The sequence below is a fragment of the Helianthus annuus genome, chromosome 7, assembly GCF_002127325.2.
Source record: "Helianthus annuus cultivar XRQ/B chromosome 7, HanXRQr2.0-SUNRISE, whole genome shotgun sequence".
Classification (NCBI taxonomy): Eukaryota; Viridiplantae; Streptophyta; class Magnoliopsida; order Asterales; family Asteraceae; genus Helianthus; species Helianthus annuus.
In genome coordinates this window covers 42,050,696-42,070,136 of record NC_035439.2, presented here as the reverse complement: position 1 = coordinate 42,070,136, position 19,441 = coordinate 42,050,696, and the positions used below count along the sequence as shown (strand labels likewise).

The 19,441-nt window shown below is 36.6% G+C and overlaps 1 protein-coding gene and 1 pseudogene across 1 annotated transcript; both read left to right on the top strand.

Moving 5' to 3' along the window:
* Positions 1-7,779: 7,779 nt before the first annotated feature.
* On the top strand, positions 7,780-9,504 carry LOC110867327 (annotated as a pseudogene).
* A 3,554-nt stretch (positions 9,505-13,058) lies between these two features.
* On the top strand, positions 13,059-17,830 carry LOC110868603 (uncharacterized zinc finger CCHC domain-containing protein At4g19190). Its single transcript, XM_022117808.2, has 7 exons — positions 13,059-13,651; positions 13,738-13,800; positions 13,888-14,012; positions 14,091-14,204; positions 14,508-14,700; positions 16,155-16,269; positions 17,173-17,830. The coding sequence occupies exons 1-7, from the start codon at positions 13,439-13,441 to the stop codon at positions 17,652-17,654; spliced, it is 1,305 nt and encodes a 434-aa protein (XP_021973500.1). The 5' UTR covers positions 13,059-13,438; the 3' UTR covers positions 17,655-17,830.
* The last annotated feature ends 1,611 nt before the right edge of the window (positions 17,831-19,441 follow it).

Genomic DNA, 19,441 nt, shown 5'->3' with positions numbered 1-19,441 from the left:
ATTGATGAACTTGAAACGAAATTGAAAGGTTTTGTAACTTCATCAGACAGGTTGAATTTTCCTTGTCCAAAACCGATCAATTCTGTTCCAATAAGTGACAAGGTCACAAATTTTGACAAAGTCAAAATTGAAGATTGTGATGACAAATCTGATAATGAAAAAGAAAAGGAAGAAAAAAGAAAAACATTTTTGAAATTAAATGAAATGTTTAAAAATACTGTTTTGCAATCTACTGAGAAAGATGAATGCTCAACGCAAAAACCTGTAAAGAAGAGTGTGGAACAGAAACAAAAAGATAAAAATCTGAAAAATCCTAAAAAGGAAAATAAAAGCTCATCAGATCAATCATCCAATCATTTTCAAAAATCACAAAAGGTTAAAAATGAAAACTCACAAAATGTTGTTAATAAGTGGTGCAGGTTTGACCACAGTGCTTCAAAGCCAAATCCAACATTGAGGAGGAGTGCAGATTACTACAAAGCCAGACAGTGTTATGATCTGAGCGTTTGGAGTGAAGGTGATATATGGTATGATAACAGAGTGTGTTACTCTTGTGGAGTTAGAGGTCACATTGCTGTTAACTGCCAGAATTGGAGTTATGAAACGAGAAGATGCTTTAACTGTCAAATTCGAGGACACATTGCCAGAGATTGCCCAAGGAGATCAATGGAAAGATCGAGGGCTGAATCTCAAAGCAAGGCAAAGAAACCAGTCAAAGTCAAGCCCAAAGAACAGAAGGTTCAACAACCTAAAGTTCAGGAAACAAAAGTAAAACTTTCTCAGGGACAGAAAGACAGACTGCGTAAGAAGAGGAAGAAGGCGAGAGAGTATCTCGAGAAGATTTTGTCCCCGGGTTCATCTGTTGGTAAGAATAAGAGTACTGATGAATCGCTTTACTCGACTGCAAAGTCAAGCAAGCAGAGTTCGTCAGATGCAAATCTGAGGACAAAAGAGGAGATAAAGAAGAAGGTAACATTTAGTGGCAATGAATCTGTTTCTTCGGAAACAAAGGAGCCACATGTCGGCGATGAATCTGACAGATCAAAGTCGGACAAGCCACATTCAGGCAATGATTCTGGTTCGTTAAAACCAGAAGAGCCAAGTTTTGAGGTAAAATTGTCAAAATCACCCAAGACTGGTCAGGCTTGGGTGAATCTGTTTAAATGAAAAACCCTGACTTGCCGGAGTTCCCAGGTTGGTAAGCGTGGAACATGAATCGGCACATTTCTTGAGAAATTTCACTATGGTGATTTTTCGTCTTTCAAAAGATAAATCAGGGACATTAAGTTGTACTTGATTCATCTTTCCTACAAATGATAATATGAAAAACAATATGATGAAACCCCGAGTTTATGAAATATCACACAAAACTAATTTTCCGGAAAAACCATTTTGATTAAAACAAACTTAAGTGTTTTGAAATCACAATGGGAAAATAGTTTGTTGTGAGGGGAGTTCTGATTGTTTATGCCAAATGAATGGCGAATTGAAGTGATTCGATATCAGTTTGTCATTTTATTTGTACAGTTTTCAAATTTTCCAGAAAATTAAAATTGAAACATATTTTGATTTTAGGGGGAGAAAAATTTTAAAAAAATTAGAAAATTTGAAAATTCCAAAAACATTGAAAAAGCAAAAATTGAGTTTTGTTGATAAAAGAGGAAATGATAGTACATCAGTGGACTATCACAGCATGCTAAAGAAATGAATTGTTAAAAGTGATAAACGGTCTCACTAATGATGTGACGATAGGTTTTCGTACATTTAGTAGATTTATTTGGGATATAAACCTAAAATTTCAAACTTGCAAAATTTGTGGGGAACACTACTTGGATATATAGGTAACCCCTGAAATCTCGTTTGAAAGGTCTCATATTCTGATATACTAGGTTTTTCTACTATTTGATGTCTGGGGTATTATTCCGGGACTTCTGCTGAACGGAAGTTCTGACCTAGTCCTTGGATAATGCTTTCACCAAAATGCTTGAAACATAGCATTATAGCCCTCAGATTGATTAAACAATAAAATTGATAATCATCTGTTGTAGCTGAAAAGATTCTCTAAAGGGAACAAATTGCAAAAGTCGAAAACTGATATCTCTCTGCGTATACGGAAGTATCGACCTGAGATCCCTCAGTCTTCGCATACCCTAAATTATGTACAGACATCATTTTAGTACAATTACCTGTAGATCTTAATTCTGAGATTCTGGATACGGGAGTATATTCAAGAGGTGGGACACATGAATTGAGCTAAGTTCCTAAAACAACTAAATTGTATCCTGAATAGATTGAAAATTGTGTGAAAATTTAAGAGGACAACTATATCGTCAATCGAGGTGAATCGTTTAGAACTTAAAATGATTAAAGCTTAACGGTGCTAGTGATTTGTCTCAAGAACTGATATGATCCTCTTACACAAACTCACAAAAATATTATTTGTATATATTTGTTTACTGCATTTCATTCAAAAACAAAAATCCAAAAATATTTTCGGAGTGTTTTAGCATAAATTTTTGAAAAGTCAAAAAGATTTTCGACAACTGATTTTGAAGAGCTGATATTCAAAATGCGAGTGCTAAACATGATGAACAGGATTGGGAGAATATGTTGAAAACTTTGAATGTCATATACAAATATTTTAAAAGATTGTGTATATTGGTTAATCAAGGTCATTTATTTGAACTTGATGTAACTAATGTGTTTGTTGAAAATGATATCTACCAGTAAGTTTACGGGAATTAATTGGTTATAAATTTGTGAAACTTATTGTGAGGTAGAGGATATGCAGGTTAACCAGGTTTCAAGTCCTGAGCAGATGTAGAACAAAGCCAGGAATTGATTCTGAACTTGTGAAACGTCGAAAGCCAGACTACGATCCCGACAGCTGAGTCTAAGGGGGAGTCTGAAGACGAGCTCAACGCAAACGAAAGCGTGGATTCGAAGAGCCAGGTATCGTTCCTGGAAGAGCTTGTAATCGGAAAGCAGGTGTCGATCCCAAAAGCACGGAAGCTTGTCGAAAGGGGGAGCCTGAAGAAAAAGGAGTCTAAGTGAGAGGGGGAGCAACGAAAGTTCAAAAACAGATCCACGGGGATTTTGTTCGAGAAAGAGGGAGTCTATGGTTGCTGATATCGTCAAACCTTCAAGAAGACTCAGAGAGAGAGAGAAAAACCAGTCGCTACGAGTTTGACTACAGATTGACTGCGGCAATATCCAAGGGGGAGTCTGTTAGTGCAGTGATGTCTATCGCCTGCGTCAATCAGAACTGTAGCTGAAACTGTAGTATAATAGGCTTTATATTGTAATTATAAGAAATAGGCAAGGTGGCAAACTTGTAAATAAGAGGGAATCTCTTATAACCTTGTGCCTATAAATAGGAGCCTTAGGTTTAGAGTTAAAGACTTTTGCCACATTAGAGCTTGGAGAAGCTAGGTGCTTAGAGAGAGAAACTAGAGAGAGAAAGTGGCAAAACGTGATTCACGGAGCTTGTATATGTTACATCATCAATAGAATCACGTCATTCGTACGATCTCGTGTGTTCGGTCACGCACGTTCACGGATTCCGCACGTCGAACGTGTCGTTACGCAATCGAATCGAATCGAAACCGGACCTAACAAGTGGTATCAGAGCTGTTACGCAATCGGAGTCTGTTAGTGCAGTGATGTCTATCGCCTGCGTCAATCAGAACTGTAGCTGAAACTGTAGTATAATAGGCTTTATATTGTAATTATAAGAAATAGGCAAGGTGGCAAACTTGTAAATAAGAGGGAATCTCTTATAACCTTGTGCCTATAAATAGGAGCCTTAGGTTTAGAGTTAAAGACTTTTGCCACATTAGAGCTTGGAGAAGCTAGGTGCTTAGAGAGAGAAACTAGAGAGAGAAAGTGGCAAAACGTGATTCACGGAGCTTGTATATGTTACATCATCAATAGAATCACGTCATTCGTACGATCTCGTGTGTTCGGTCACGCACGTTCACGGATTCCGCACGTCGAACGTGTCGTTACGCAATCGAATCGAATCGAAACCGGACCTAACAAGTGGTATCAGAGCTGTTACGCAATCGGAGTCTGTTAGTGCAGTGATGTCTATCGCCTGCGTCAATCAGAACTGTAGCTGAAACTGTAGTATAATAGGCTTTATATTGTAATTATAAGAAATAGGCAAGGTGGCAAACTTGTAAATAAGAGGGAATCTCTTATAACCTTGTGCCTATAAATAGGAGCCTTAGGTTTAGAGTTAAAGACTTTTGCCACATTAGAGCTTGGAGAAGCTAGGTGCTTAGAGAGAGAAACTAGAGAGAGAAAGTGGCAAAACGTGATTCACGGAGCTTGTATATGTTACATCATCAATAGAATCACGTCATTCGTACGATCTCGTGTGTTCGGTCACGCACGTTCACGGATTCCGCACGTCGAACGTGTCGTTACGCAATCGAATCGAATCGAAACCGGACCTAACAGTCTTTACAGGAACACATCCTAACGACATAAACATTGTTCAACAAATACAAACATCAACATAACATAAACACAGTTTAAGGACTGTGACTTGTCCAGGAAAGGGTCACATTCCCTAAACCCGGATGACCTCGTAACTAGTGCAGCGGGAAAACGTGTCATACCGCGCCAGATCCTTTAATTCCCTGAAATACATGTAAGTTGAAAAATCAACAATAATGTTGAGCGAGTTCATGTGTAAGTGAGTAAATAAACCTTTGTAAGTATAAAAATCCTGGTATGTAGCAAATAAGGGAATTGAGATCACCAATGGTTTGCAAGGCCATTGATATGTGTGAAGTGCAAGTAGGGAGACTCAAACCTAGCAGATTTATGCGTCGGGCACAAAGTCACCCCGAGGTCCGTTTCTAGTTTGGCCTGGGGCTGGGCTCGCTACACCCAGATAGATCTACCGCTCCTGTCCCTCGGTCCTACCATGAGGATTAATGACCTCATGTTGCTCCTACCCACTCACATGATCTAAGTAGTAAACCTCCTTACGCTAACCATACCATGTATAAAGTACTTGTAATCATAGTAACATGTATTTCACCCCCGCAGTTTATAAAACTGAAAACAGTTAAGAGAAAAGGGGGACATGAACTCACTGTGGTGCGTCTCTACCAAGTATACCTCCAAATCAAGCAGCTGTGCGACGACCTACATGTACTAATTCTATTAGACGGACGGCCGTGCCTTCGCTTTATGGTTTAAGTTTTTGAGAAATAGTTAGACAACTATCTCGTGTTTACTTTCTGTATATACTTGGTAATTATTTTCCTTCCCAAGGATGGGGGATTTAATACATGTGTGTTCGAAATATATTATTAAGTCTCACTTAAAATATATTTTATTTCTAACTCTAAAATATAAATATTCTTCTCAAATATATTATATTTTAACACATATGATTTTCCCAAAATAATACTTTGTCAAAATTACGCGTTCAGTCATATTTTCTTAATAATGCGTAAGTTACGTTTTAACGATCGGGTGGTAATAATAATTACCGGTGTAACTTATATATTTATTGTGAAAGCGTTCGTATTATTTTGGATTCGTTAACATTCGATAATATTATTTTTACCCTAAAAATAATATTTATGTATCTTCACAAATAATGACAAGTAACGTTGTGAAAAATATATTTACTAAATATATATTTATCACGTTTAATTTTGTGAAAATCCCACCTCCGATATTTTGTAAATAAAGTCGTGGCGAAACTTATATTTTGATAACATGTCGAAAAGTATTTCTAACACTTGTAGTGAAAATAATTCTAAGAGTTAGGTTTTTGGAAAAATTTCGCCAGAGTTTCCTCTGTAACTGGAGGTGGCCACGCTTTCAAGCGTAACATTTTCTTTTATAAATCAAATCAACCATTTTCTTATTTAACCAAAACATTATTCAACGCATCAAACTAGTCGATAAACATGTAAATTGCAAAAATTACATGAACTTGTGATTTACTCAAAATATGATGTAAACCCCATTATATTTAGTGGATCTTTATATAAAGCAATCTGATTTCGTAAAAACCTCGTTTTTAGAAAAATTCCGTCTTTACAACTTCTCGTCATCTTTTACAAAAATAGTTATTTTGTCGAAACTTCGTGCTACACAAGTGTTTACGCACTTGTGTGTTCTAAAAATCATTCTTGTTAATGTAAGATCCGTCTTTAGAAAACATGATTTCTTTGATACTTGGTTCTTTGAAAATACCGCTTGTAGATCCGTAGATCTACTAGTTTTAAACACTATTTCACAAGTAAAATCATTTTACACAAGTTCATGATTCGTGTGTGGTAGAGTTTCATCCTTTAACCCTTGCTACATTCAAAACAACTTTATGTCATGATCCATGATCATGACCAACCCGGGTTAAACGATGATCCGAGCTACCACAACATAGATCGGGTCCAAATAACTACACAAATCAAATACTACAAGATTTACACAACAAATAAGCTTTTAACCATCATTACTTGCATTTTTAGTGGACTTTTATGTGTCATCTTGTAAGATTACGAGTTTTAACCATTACATAACATTTTAACCACTTCAAAATAGTTCGAGAAGGTGATTCAAGTAACTTACCACTAGCTCGAGGCTAGGGAAGAATCTAGACACAAAATGAGAGGATAAAAGCAATAGAGTGAGGTCCTTCGTCTTCCGAATGCACCAAGCCTCCTTATCCGTGATCCTTAACACTTGTGTGAGCTTGGAATATGAAGATCAAAATCGAAATGTGGAGGAATGATATAGGGGGTGTTCGGCCGAAGCCTTTGAGAGAGAGAGAGGGAGTGTTGTTGTGTGAAATGTGATGAAAGATTATGATGTGCAAACTCTAGTTCTTATAGACAAAAGTTAGGTTATGATCCAATGGTTCATGTGTCCACTAGATATGGGACATGTGAGAATATTATAATCAAAATGGTACAAGTGAGGGTCACAATGTGACCGAAATCGGCCAAGGGGGGGGGTAGCTAGTTCATTTCTAACCAATTAGTTAGATAATAGTTAGGTTAATCTAGGTTAGTTAAGTGATTAACCCGGTTAGTAGTGTGTTGTGCTTTATGGTGGGTGTTAGGGTATTCAGGGACCCTAACTGGCTCAGAAAAAGATAAATAGTGTTAATGGTAATATTTTCATGTTCCGGGTAAAGTCCGGTTGTTCGGTTGGATAGTAATCCGTTAAAGCGCTTAGCAAAGCTTTAAGATGTCGTTGTTATTATTTTTAGTGACACAACTCATTCCTGACACTTCGGAAAGTGTCTAGTAATATTTTTCTCATGTTCTGGCACTTTATTAGTTAGCTAAAAGCTGAATTGTTAACTAAAGTGCTGAATTTTGTGCTTAGAGTACGTTTTAGGCACATCCAATCACTGTAACTCATTCCTAGAGACGCAGTTCTACAACCCTTGTATCCCTACACTCACCACTAGTGTAGTAACTATTTCTGGCTCATACAGGCCTTAGAGGCAGTGTCTGCCTGATGCTGGCTTTATCAGCATGTTCAATAGGTTATCCGTTTATAGTGCTACTGTGCTTTTGTGCATCATGTTTGTCACAAAGGTTCAGCATGTAAATAGTGGAGTGATAGTAAGTAGAGTATGATGCAAGTATGTACATGTATCAACATTCAAGTAGCAGTTTATCCACAATTTCAGGTAAGCACAGTACTAAGCAGTAATTAATTATTAATTAAGTCGTACGGATACCTGGTTTAGTGAGGGTTGTCACATCCGGGTGGGTGTTGATGAGCCGGTGGTATTGTGGGTTTTGATGGATGATGAAGATAGAGGGCCTAGGTTAAGCAAGAGATTGGATGGAGATGGAGAAGTGGATTACAAAACCAAATCTGGAAGCGCTTGGTCTCACTCGTACCTTAATCAAAAGCCATGACATCCTCTCTCCTACCCTAATCAACGCCGCAAGTGGATTGCTGAGCAGACTCACGCCCAACGAGAACGTCGTGGTGAAGAAGTCGCACGAGAGGTATCATCTATGCATTCTTCACTTCCTTCCTTCCTTCCTTCCTTTTCATATAGATATCATCATGCTTCCTTCCTTCCTGCCTGCCTGCAGTATGCTCAAGAACAAGAGTTTTTCCGCCAGGCTGCTCTTGTCTCCAAGAAAGACCAGGAAAAGGTGACATTTCCGTTCACTCACTTTATCTTAATAATTGAATTGAATTGAATTGAAATGGTTTTTTCTTACATGTCTTTGTTTGACTTTTGAAGACGGAGATGATGAAAGCCGTTGGTTTCATGTATGTTTGTCCCCTGGTTATAATGCTGAAAGTGCCAAAGCTACAGAGATTGCTGAGGAGAAGAAACCCTCACAAGAGGCTGGAACATCTGATATGTAATTTTAATTTACTACTTGATTACTGATTGTATTGCAATGTGGAAAAAACTTATAGGTTTCTGTTGCAGGTTGCAAAACCCTATTCCCCCAAATGAGCGAACGAAGAAGCCAAGGCCTAAAGATGTTTTTGGTCGTAACCTACCAACAGAAGAACACTTTGAAGCCCTTAAAAATGCCCCAAAGTATGTACAATTATGTTTTCATGTATTCAGCTTATTAATTATTGAAGTACTTGAACCTTAAACAGTCTTAATGCTTTGACCTTCAGACCTGCTTCTTAGCATTCATATATAAGTATTCAAACATTCATCACTTAGGGGTTGTTTGGCAACATCTGAATGGTTAAGTGCTGAATCAATAAGAGGTATGAACCATTAAGTGCTGAACCAGTAAGAGGTCTGAACCATTAAGAGCCTGTATAATGCTTAACCGTTCAGAGGCAAATGTCTGACCAATTCAGATTAGAGGTCTTAACCATTCAGACTCTGTATAAATCTTAACTATTCAGAGGCAAATGTCTGAACCATTCAGACATCTGCTCGTGAAACAAACAGTCTGAACCATTAAGTGCTAAACCAATAAGATGTCTGAACCATTAAGAGGTAAACAAACAACCCCTTAATAAACATACATTAAAAGTGCTTCTCATGTTTTGCAATACTACAAACAAATATATCTTGTTTATGTTTGGAAGTATTAATCAAATCTAGTGTAGTGTTTGATTCTTGTTATTGTTGTGCAACTTTTGGTATCCTTTTCCAATAAAAAAACATACCAGAATGCTTTTATGTGGCTGTTGTTTATGTGATAACATTGTTTCAGGTTAGAGACTGGTGTTGCTGGAAGGGCAAAGCCATTTGGAATTGAAATAAGGAATGTAAAATGTGCGAGATGCGGGGCGTTTGGCCACCAAAGTGGTGATAGAGAATGTCCATTGAAGGATGCAATAATGCCTAACGAAGAGATTCGTTTGAAAAGAGATGACCCCTTAACGGCTATTATAGCTCAGACAAAGGTGATTACAAACTTGTTGGTAGTTTAGATTGTTCAATGCAGTTTGAGATGAGCTGAATGTTGTTATGTACTACTTACTATCTGACGTGTTTGCTTATGAATTTGTCAATTGGGGTTATGGTTTATCCTTAATTGGTCAATCTAAACGGGAAATGAGTCAACGTGGTCTTCTTTGCTCTTTGAATAGATAAGAATGTCGTCAATAAACACGATAACAAAATCGTCAAGATACGGTTTGCACACACGGTTCATGAGATCCATGAAGACCGCTGGTCGTTCGTCAACCCAAATGGCATAACCAAAAACTCATAATGGCCATATAGCGTTCGAAAAGCTGTTTTAGGAACATCCTCCTCTCGGACTCTCATTTGATGAACGGTTCGGGACGGTGTTTAACGTTTAACCCGAAATCGGTGAACCTCGTGGATAGGATCCGGATCTTGGGCCACGCAACCACCGGAATGATTAGCAAGTCGGCACAAGCCCCGTTTCTACTGGTTTTGAAGGTATTGAGTGTAAACGAGTTGAAAGAAAGTTGGAAAACCATCTTTCAATCCTTTTCACCGTGAATATGTTTAGATCTGTGAAGGATCTTTGTTTGTTTATGTGGAAATCGGTTAGATCCAAGTTATTCTTGGTGGATTGAGGCCCAAACATGAAGTTCTTCAAGAACACCATGATGACATCATCCTAGAACACTTGAATCTTGATGATTTCACGGTTAGAAGTTAAGATTTAAAAGATAGAAAGGTGTAGGAGTGCGTGTAGATCAAGAAAATACAAGATTTAGGACGAGATCTTACCGGAATCGAGAGAAATCTGAGAAAAGATGGAGAGCACGAGCTGGTCGGTCAGAGGATTTCCAAAAGTGGAAATGATGACAATGACAGGGGTATTTATAGGATGCCAAAAGAGGAAATGGCTGGCCGATCGGCCAGGCAGCTCGATCGGGCAGCCTGTCCGATCGGACAGCAGTCCGATCGGCTGGCTGTTCGATTGGCTAGCAGCCTGATCGATCAGTCGCCTGATTCGAGTGTTCGGTGCGACGATTTTTTATATTTCAATTTCGATTGCGATTTGCGAGTGATGCGAATGCGATAGAGTTTACTATTCAAATTACTTTTTAATCCCAACCACTCATATCTCGCGCTGTCTCTTCGCCACTAATTATCATACTATATCATCACACAATCATCCTTAATTTGTATTCGTTTTGCGATTGCGATTCGATTGCGATTGAGTTCGATTCGATTGATTACCACACATACATAAATAAACATGCACAAGCAACACGTAAGGCGCACACACACGTAATATAATTACCAAAATGCGTATTTCGAGTTTGCGAGCGCGATGCGATAAGCGATTAACCATGCGATTAGCGATAAATATAGCGATTAAACTTCGATTATTAATAGATACTCCCCATAATACAACCAACGTAATCGATAAATTGACTAACTATAGTCAAAGAAGTCAAAACAGGAATTGAGGAAGGAGTGACAGATCGCAATTAGCGATCTTTTCTTCCTTTGACTTCAGTCCTGACTTTGAATTTGAGTTTCGAAAACACGGGGTGTTACAGTAGGATCACACACAACTTAATTGGACCACACACTTAATTGGGCTGCACACTAAGCAAACTTGAACTGATTTTGGACCGCACACAAACTTTTGGACCGCACACAGAATGTTTGACTGCACACAAATAAAATTATTTGGCCGCACACTTGTATCCCGTACACAAGCTAGATAGCACACTTTTGATCCCGTACACAATCTACTAAACCAGGCCACACACAAACCAAGTCGTACACAACTGATTTTATCCCGTACACTGACTGCTTTTTATAGAAATCAAAAACTATATCCCGATAATTAAGGAATGATTTGAAATTCAATTTCTGAGATCCTTTCCACCAATAATTCCGAAAAACCTGCAAACACAATTTTCACTTTTCCAAAACAGATCAAAATATGGAGTTTTTTCAAAGTGTTTTTCAATTTTCAAAGCTGTTCTTCGAGAGTTGTTTTGTTTTGTATCAAACATTTTGACCAAAAACTTAAATATAACCTGTGCAAAATCTAGACATAAAGATTATTAGTCAAACAATGATAATTAAAACAAGAACAATTCAGAACATCAACCTTTTCGATTTTGATGAATCTGCGATCTCTTTCTTCTTGTTCTTCGAGTGATATCTTGAAACCAAGCCTTCAAATATTCTTAGGCTCTGATATCAATTGTAAGTCCAGAAATCTTCACAAAATACCACAAACACAATCAAAGGTGTGGAAAACAATTGAAAGTGTCAAGAACAAGAGAGCCGATTGTATTATATTGCACACGAGCTTGAAAACCCGTCTGGTACAAACTAACAACAATCGTAAGCAATAAGCAAAATCACCAACCCTGTAATGACCTAGGTACACCCTATTTATAGCACATAGGGCGACCTATTACATAAACCAGGCCAAAGCCCAACCGCACACTCTATATAGCAATCTAGACAAGCCCAACATACCAACTCACTACCCAGTTATACAAGACAAGCGTAAACCTACTAAACTGTGCCCTTACAATTGTAAACAATACACTTAACTTTGTGTCGGGATTTGAAATCTATTTGTGACAATGTCATTCTTGGTTTGTTTTTATCCTATAGTAGATTTACTTATTCGAATGCAATGAGAACTTGTCTAAGTTCACACCTCGCGCTTCTGCTACAAGCGGGTGTAACAGTTACTGCCATGAAAAAACTTTCGAGGTCATAGAGAGTGGCGGGTGAGACTTCTTTTTTTACTTCCAAAATTTTTATTTCTTATGGATATTTTGTAATGGAACCTCAAAGATGCACAGTAGATTATACAAGTAATCAACTATTTGTAGTGGTTTATATTTGCATATTAGAAGTGACGAAGCTATCTATTGGTTCTCTCGATTCGTAAAAAAAAACCATAAATGATTCTCTTTGTTCATAAACTCTTAAAATTCATACCCTTTGCTCCTTGCTTTCTTTCCCACTTCGTTTTATAAAATGAAAATATTAAGAATTTCTTCATATTTTTCTTTAAAAAACATCAAAGATACGTGTTAAACTTACATAACTTTTTGTAAGTTTTAAGTTCAAAGCTAATAAAAAGTAACCGAAAGTGTCATCTAATGTTTATTTATTCATGAATAATCTTTGAGCGATCAATAACCAAGTTTACTTTTGATGCTTTTCATTAATGTTATACATACATATATGTTTGATGTTAATTATACCAGAAAGGTTTTGGCTTATAGATTGGATCAATTAATGGAAGGCTTGGTGTGCATCATATTGATGAGCAACAAAGTAAAAATATTCACGTTTAAATGCGACAAATAAATGAAATGAAATCTATGCGATTTATTCTTTTAACTTCCATCATGTAAGATATCTTTTTTTAATATAGTTATATTTATGAATGACAATACCAATTTGTATATCTTAATTTGGTTGTGCATAAAGCAACGCCTCGCTCAAGTAAGTGAAGCTTTTGCCCTACGCCTCTGATTCCAGGACCTAAACGCTTTGGAGCACATCACGTTTTTTAAAAATAAACTTCTTTTCAAAAGGATATTGTAGTTTTTTTTATCATCATGTCTTTGAAATTTGATCAAGAATCTTGGTCAATTTTTTACTAACCTTCATACATTGTTCTTTTTTATGGTTGATAGGTGGTGGAAAATATGAACCCTATTGAAAAGAAAGACATGGTTTTCTGATAATTAATGGTATGATCATCTATGCTACTATAGTTTTTAGTATTCCTTTTGTTTTCTTATATCATTTGTGCATTGTAGCGTGTCTTATGTAATTCGATGTCAATTTTTATTGATGTTTCCTCAAACTTGAAAGACACCAATTGGGGATTTCTTAAGCATTACTCTTTACTCGTAGTTGTTGACTTTAAATTGGGCAAAGATTCTCCGAATTTGATCGGACCATCTACAAAAATAAAAGAAAAAAAAAATTGTTGCCTTTGTATTATGTTTGGGTAGCTATAGGTATTGTGGGTTTTCGATGGATGATGAAGATAGAGGGCCTAGGTTAAGCAAGAGATTGGGTGGAGATGGAGAAGTGGATTACAAAACCAAATCTGGAAGCGCTTGGTCTCACTCCTACCTTAATCAAAAGCCATGGCATCCTCTCTCCTACCCTAATCAACGCCGCAAGTGGATTGCTGAGCAGACTCACGCCCAACGAGAACGTCGTGCCGAAGAAGTCGCACGAGAGGTATCATCTATGCATTCTTCACTTCCTTCCTTCCTTCCTTTTCATATAGATATCATCATGCTTTCTTCCTTCCTTCCTGCCTGCAGTATGCTCAGGAACAAGAGTTTTTCCGACAGGCTGCTCTTGTCTCCAAGAAAGACCAGGAAAAGGTGACATTTCCGTTCACTCACTTTATCTTAATAATTGAATTGAATTGAATTGGTTTTTTCTTAGATGTCTTTGTTTTACTTTTGAAGATGGAGATGATGAAAGCCGTTAGTTTCATGTATGTCCGCCCCCCTGGTTATAATGCTGAAAGTGCCAAAGCTGCAGAGATTGCTGAGGAGAAGAAACCCTCACAAGAGGCTGGAACATCTGATATGTAATTTTAATTTACTACTTGATTACTGATTGTATTGCAAAGCCAATGTGGAAAAAAACTTATAGGTTTCTGTTGCAGGTTGCAAAACCCTATTCCCCCAAATGAGCGAACGAAGAAGCCAAGGCCTAAAGATGTTTTTGGTCGTAACCTACCAACAGAAGAACAGTTTGAAGCTCTTAAAAATGCCCCAAAGTATGTACAATTATGTTTTCATGTATTCAGCTTATTAATGCTTTGACCTTCAGACCTGCTTCTTAGCATTCATATATAAGTATTCAAACATTCATCACTTAATAAACATACATTAAAAATGCTTCTCACGTTTTGCAATACTACAAACAAATATATCTTGTTTATGTTTGGAAGTATTAATCAAATCTAGTGTAGTGTTTGATTCTTGTTATTGTTGTGCAACTTTTGGTATCCTTTTCTAATAAAAAGAACATACCAGAATGCTTTTACGTGGCGGTTGTTTATGTGATAACATTGTTTCAGGTTAGAGACTGGTGTTGCCGGAAGGGCAAAGCCATTTGGAATTGAAATAAGGAATGTAAAATGTGTGAGATGCGGGGCGTTTGGCCACCAAAGTGGTGATAGAGAATGTCCATTGAAGGATGCAATAATGCCTAACGAAGAGAGTCGTTTGAAAAGAGATGACCCCTTAACGGCTATTATAGCTCAGACAGAGGTGATTACAAACTCGTTGGTAGTTTAGATTGTTCAATGCAGTATTGCAGTTTGAGATGAGCTGAATGTTATTATGTCCTACTTACTATCTGACATGTTTGCTTATGAATTGGTCCATAGTTGTCAATAGCGAGCGTAGCGATTGCTATAGCGCGCTAGGTAGCGTATAGGTCTAGGCTTGCTATTAGGGTTGTAACGATAGATAGCGACAACTTGTTTTTTAATATTTTTTTAATATAAATAGCAATTAAATATAGCTATAAAATAGCTGGATTTTAGGTTTTTGTTAAATATACATGTGAAATAGCATATATACCAGGGTATTTTGATATAATGTACGTATAATTTTTTTTTTCTAGTGTATAGGTATTTATAAAATAGTTGTCCGCTATTTATCGCTATTCGCTATGTAGCATATAGGTGCCTTATCGCTATTTGTCGCTATTCGCCATTAACAACTATGAATTGGTCAATTGGGGTTATGGTTTATCCTTAATGGGTCAATCTAAACGGGAAATGAGTCAACTGGGTTGAAAACGTCATAATGTTGAAAGTTGTGCCAAGTTTACATCCTCCTAAACCGTTTATATAAAAAGTTAAAACTATGATTGTCATCATTTTTATGGAATTAGCTATAAAATAATGGTTTGTGGGCCGACCAGAAACGTATTAACATGTTACCTAGCTAGCTAGCGTGCCAATTTTCCTACCTCTATTATGTAGCATTGATTGCTTGGGAAAACTATGCATAAGTGGTGTTCTGCAAGGTATTTCATGTGAAATGCAGCTTCCTTGTTGTTGGTTAATTAGGTCTCCTCCAGTAAGCATGATTGAAATATACCTCAGTACGCTCGTCTTTGTGGTTGTTTAGCTACATTAAGCATGCACTGCACTATACTTAAAATAATTTAATAATAGAATACCACTTACGTGTTCTTATCAAACATGTGTTATGGCTCTTCATCTTTTCTCCCTCTTAAAAGTACTATAATTACAATTGTTCACGTTGCATGATTGCTCAAGAAATGCTTTGTGACAGGAAGGTTGTGGGCTTGGTTAGAGGTGGCAAAATAGGCATGTCGGATCACTTGGGATATTGGTTGAAATGGGTTATTTTTTGTACGGGTCAAGTTGAGCTGACCCAGAACACTTGTTGTCCAATAGTTCACAATTTCTGTTAGTGTGTGACATTTCAAAATTTCACTTGTTGTCAAATAAAATGATTTAGGAGCTTTTATGCGCTAACAATAAACTTATGGTCGTTTTCAGCCTGTTTGATCTCCTAGAGATGAAACGTAACCCAAATTGTTTCATACATTAGTAAATGGATTCATAGTGCTCCACTTTGCTCTTACTTGATACATAATAATGTAAATTGAAAAATTGGGAGCCTCATGAAATTAAGCATTGTAAGGTGAATTAGCGTTGTTTATGAGATGTAATTTGATTTTGCAGCCTCTTAAGTGGGAGTTGAAACAGAAGCCTGGAATGAGCCCACCCCGTGGCGGGTTCAGACCAGATGATCCAAACCAGCAGATTGTTGCAGAGGACATATTTGATGAATATGGAGGTAAGTTTACTTAGAAACAGTATTGCATGCGCATACTATCGCCAGATAATTATTAAAAATAACCTAAAACGATAAGTAATTGAGCTACTAGGTCTGTAAATGATATGTTAAACTCTAATACTCGATTGGCACCAGTCATTGTTTTTTTCCTCTGTATTTCATTAATTTGTCAATTAATAAGACCATAAGATCTTAGCTTACGCATCTAGATATGCAATCATTGCCTTGTAATTAGCCATGTCATCTCTTACTCCTCACTGAGGCAGATAAGGATGGCTAAAGAATTCAAAATGTTTTTATTTGGTCAGAAGAGTTCATTTGGTCAAATAATTACATATTTAGGGCAGTTCGAAACGCAAACTAGTTTTACCAGATAACTCTACCCACTGGACATATGAGCTGAAATTGCTCCTCCTAGCTCAAGAATCTTCTGTATGCATGGCCTACTTATAGCAGTATCTGAATTGCATGTCACATGCCATGATGCAGTAAATTAGTAATTAGTTTTCAAGCCATTCATCCAAGTTTATCTAGTCAAGTTCATTGGAAGAGGTTCATCCTGGACTTCTATAAAGAAATATGATACGGACTAGCTCTATTAGTTACAAATTATAGGGGTCGACAGGGTAACAGGTAAATTTTGGACGGGTCTAAACAGGTTGACAGGCGGACACATTTTTTTTTCTTTCAAGTTTTTATATAGTACGTATGATTACAAAGTTGGTTCTATCAAAATAGTGATCCAATTTTTTGAAATAAAACAATTTTGCCATGCACTAAGATAATCTGTTTAAACCTTCACCTGTTTTGACCTGTCGTTCTGTCACGTCTGCCAATATTTTTCACTCTCCGGAAACTAGAGGGCATCTTGCATGAAATCCTAATGTTATCCACCATGTGTAGGGTTTCTTGGTGAGGAAGTCATCCCGAATCTGTTAGCTAACTTCTCTACTAAAAAGGAAAAGAAGTCCAGTAGTAAAAGAAAACACAAAGGAGAATCGCCACCGATGATTAAGGATCATCAAGACAGTTTGTCCTCAGATGATGCAGTAAAGAGGTCAAAGACGAGTAAAAGTCAACGTAAGAAGAAAAAGAAACGAATTCAGACTGCCTCAAGTTCATCAGTTGATTCAGAAGATGATAGGCGTAAGAGGAGCAGAAGCGGCAGACGTAAGCGTCGTGGTGTACCTGAGAGTTTAGACTCTGATCAGCAACAAAGATACGAATCTTGTCGCCGCCACCACCACAGTTCAGACTCTGATCAACAACGAAGATATGAATCTCGTCGCCGACGCCACCACCACAATTCAGACTCTGATCAGGAACAAAGATATGAATCTCGCCGGCGCCACCACCACCGCCGACATTCAAATTCTTCAGACTGAGAATGCTGTTATTTTAGAATGTAGCTTCAGTAAACCACATTGTACACTGACCGTTCAAGTTCCTTAAGACTGGAGATCCACTTGTTTGAAAACCTAAAACTGAGCTGAATGTTACTAGATTTTGTTGAAACATGCGTACCTATTTACTTGAATCATATCCGTGATCCTTTTCATTTTATTTATATCTTCTGCGATATTAAAAAATTAAAACCTGACAAGTAATGGTAATCGGGCATTCAATGTGAGGCCCGTCTCCGAAAATGTTAAAAAGAATTTAGGGTCGGCGAGATTAGAAAACCAGGCCCTACCCGCCCTACAATATAAACTCATCAGTTACATATAAAAAATAAAAATCTACAATATGATGGTAATTGTTATAAAATAAATAAACAAAAGTAGTGTAGCAAAATGATTAAAATTTCGGTTTGATTGTTTGAAATATGACCCCCTTAAAACCGAGTGGATTATTTTACCATTAGTTATTTAGTTTGGGTTTAAATTTGAGTCTTTTAAAATGGGTGTAACTCCAAGTCTCCAAGTATTGAAACAGATTTTGAAAACTTATATCAAAACTAGTTTGATTTTGATAAGCTATGTATATAAATCTGTATTTATATATTATACTAGCCTAAGGACCCGTGTATTACACGGGTTGATTAAAGATAATATCGCTTCATCATCGTTGTTTACATAAAATGTTATGAATATATACACGTCTTGAAACGGATCATGTAAAAACTTTTTATTAACCATCAATATGTAGATATCACAATTCGTTGAAAGTCTCTTTATACACCACATTAGTTGTTTTATGTGTAGGTTTTCCTTTGTTGTCAAGTATGAGTATTTTGACCACATTTCTTGTTTTCACCCTTGATAAGGCAATATACAATTGACCATGAGAGAAGACCGGTTGTTTGAGTTACAAACCAACTCTTGAAAGAGACTGGCCTTGACTTTTGTTGATCGTCATTGCAAAACATACGGCCAGTGGAAATTGCCTCCTTTGAAAAGCAAAAGGAATCTTTTTATCAGAAGGTATCAAGTTTAATCGAGGTATATATGTGCAAGTACCAATATTTGAACCAGATATTATCTCCGCTTCTATTACACGGTTGTGCAGCTTGTTTACTTGTTAGGTTAGTTGTGAAATAGTTGTGAAATGAGTAATTCGGTTTGACTTATTAGGTTAGTTTTATTCATTATTTAGACAAATATATTGATAAAAATTTAGGTTGACTTAAAAATTAATTTCACAGTTCTTAAGATAAATTTGGAAAATTTACAAATGTATATTAACGATTTTCTTGGTTAGAATATTCCTTAAATAACAAATCAATTATTAAAAATAAAATCTCATTTCCATTCATAAGTTAAAAATTTAGGTTGACTTAAATAAGTATGGTTGTTCAATACACCCAAAATTCCGCCAAAAAATATGAAATTCAATTAGATAGATGTATAAATAAATTTGAATTATAATAAAAACCATAAACACAATCAACATTGACATTTATAAATCGACTTATCTTTTTTAATTAGAAATCGTTTTTTTTTTTTTTTGTTTATTGCCCAAGTTAATCTATTATATAAAGGATATACATAGCATCTTCAATTATAGGTTTTGAGGTTTTTAACAATGGTTTATATTCCTTTCGATATTATACTGTTTGAAATCTTAATTAGGCTCAATGGAAGATCCATTGATCAGTACAAATGTGTGTGTAAACAGTGGAATGAAGGGCTATCATCATGGCCGTTTGAGTGGTTACACGTCAACTATGCTA

Excerpts from the sequence above, each read along its gene's own strand:
- LOC110868603 (XM_022117808.2), top strand. The coding sequence starts at position 13,439 with ATGGATGATGAAGATAGAGGGCCTAGGTTAAGCAAGAGATTGGGTGGA. Across the intron at positions 13,801-13,887 it reads CCAAGAAAGACCAGGAAAAG|ATGGAGATGATGAAAGCCGT; the intron begins GTGACATTTCCG and ends TTACTTTTGAAG. Across the intron at positions 14,205-14,507 it reads GCTCTTAAAAATGCCCCAAA|GTTAGAGACTGGTGTTGCCG; the intron begins GTATGTACAATT and ends ACATTGTTTCAG.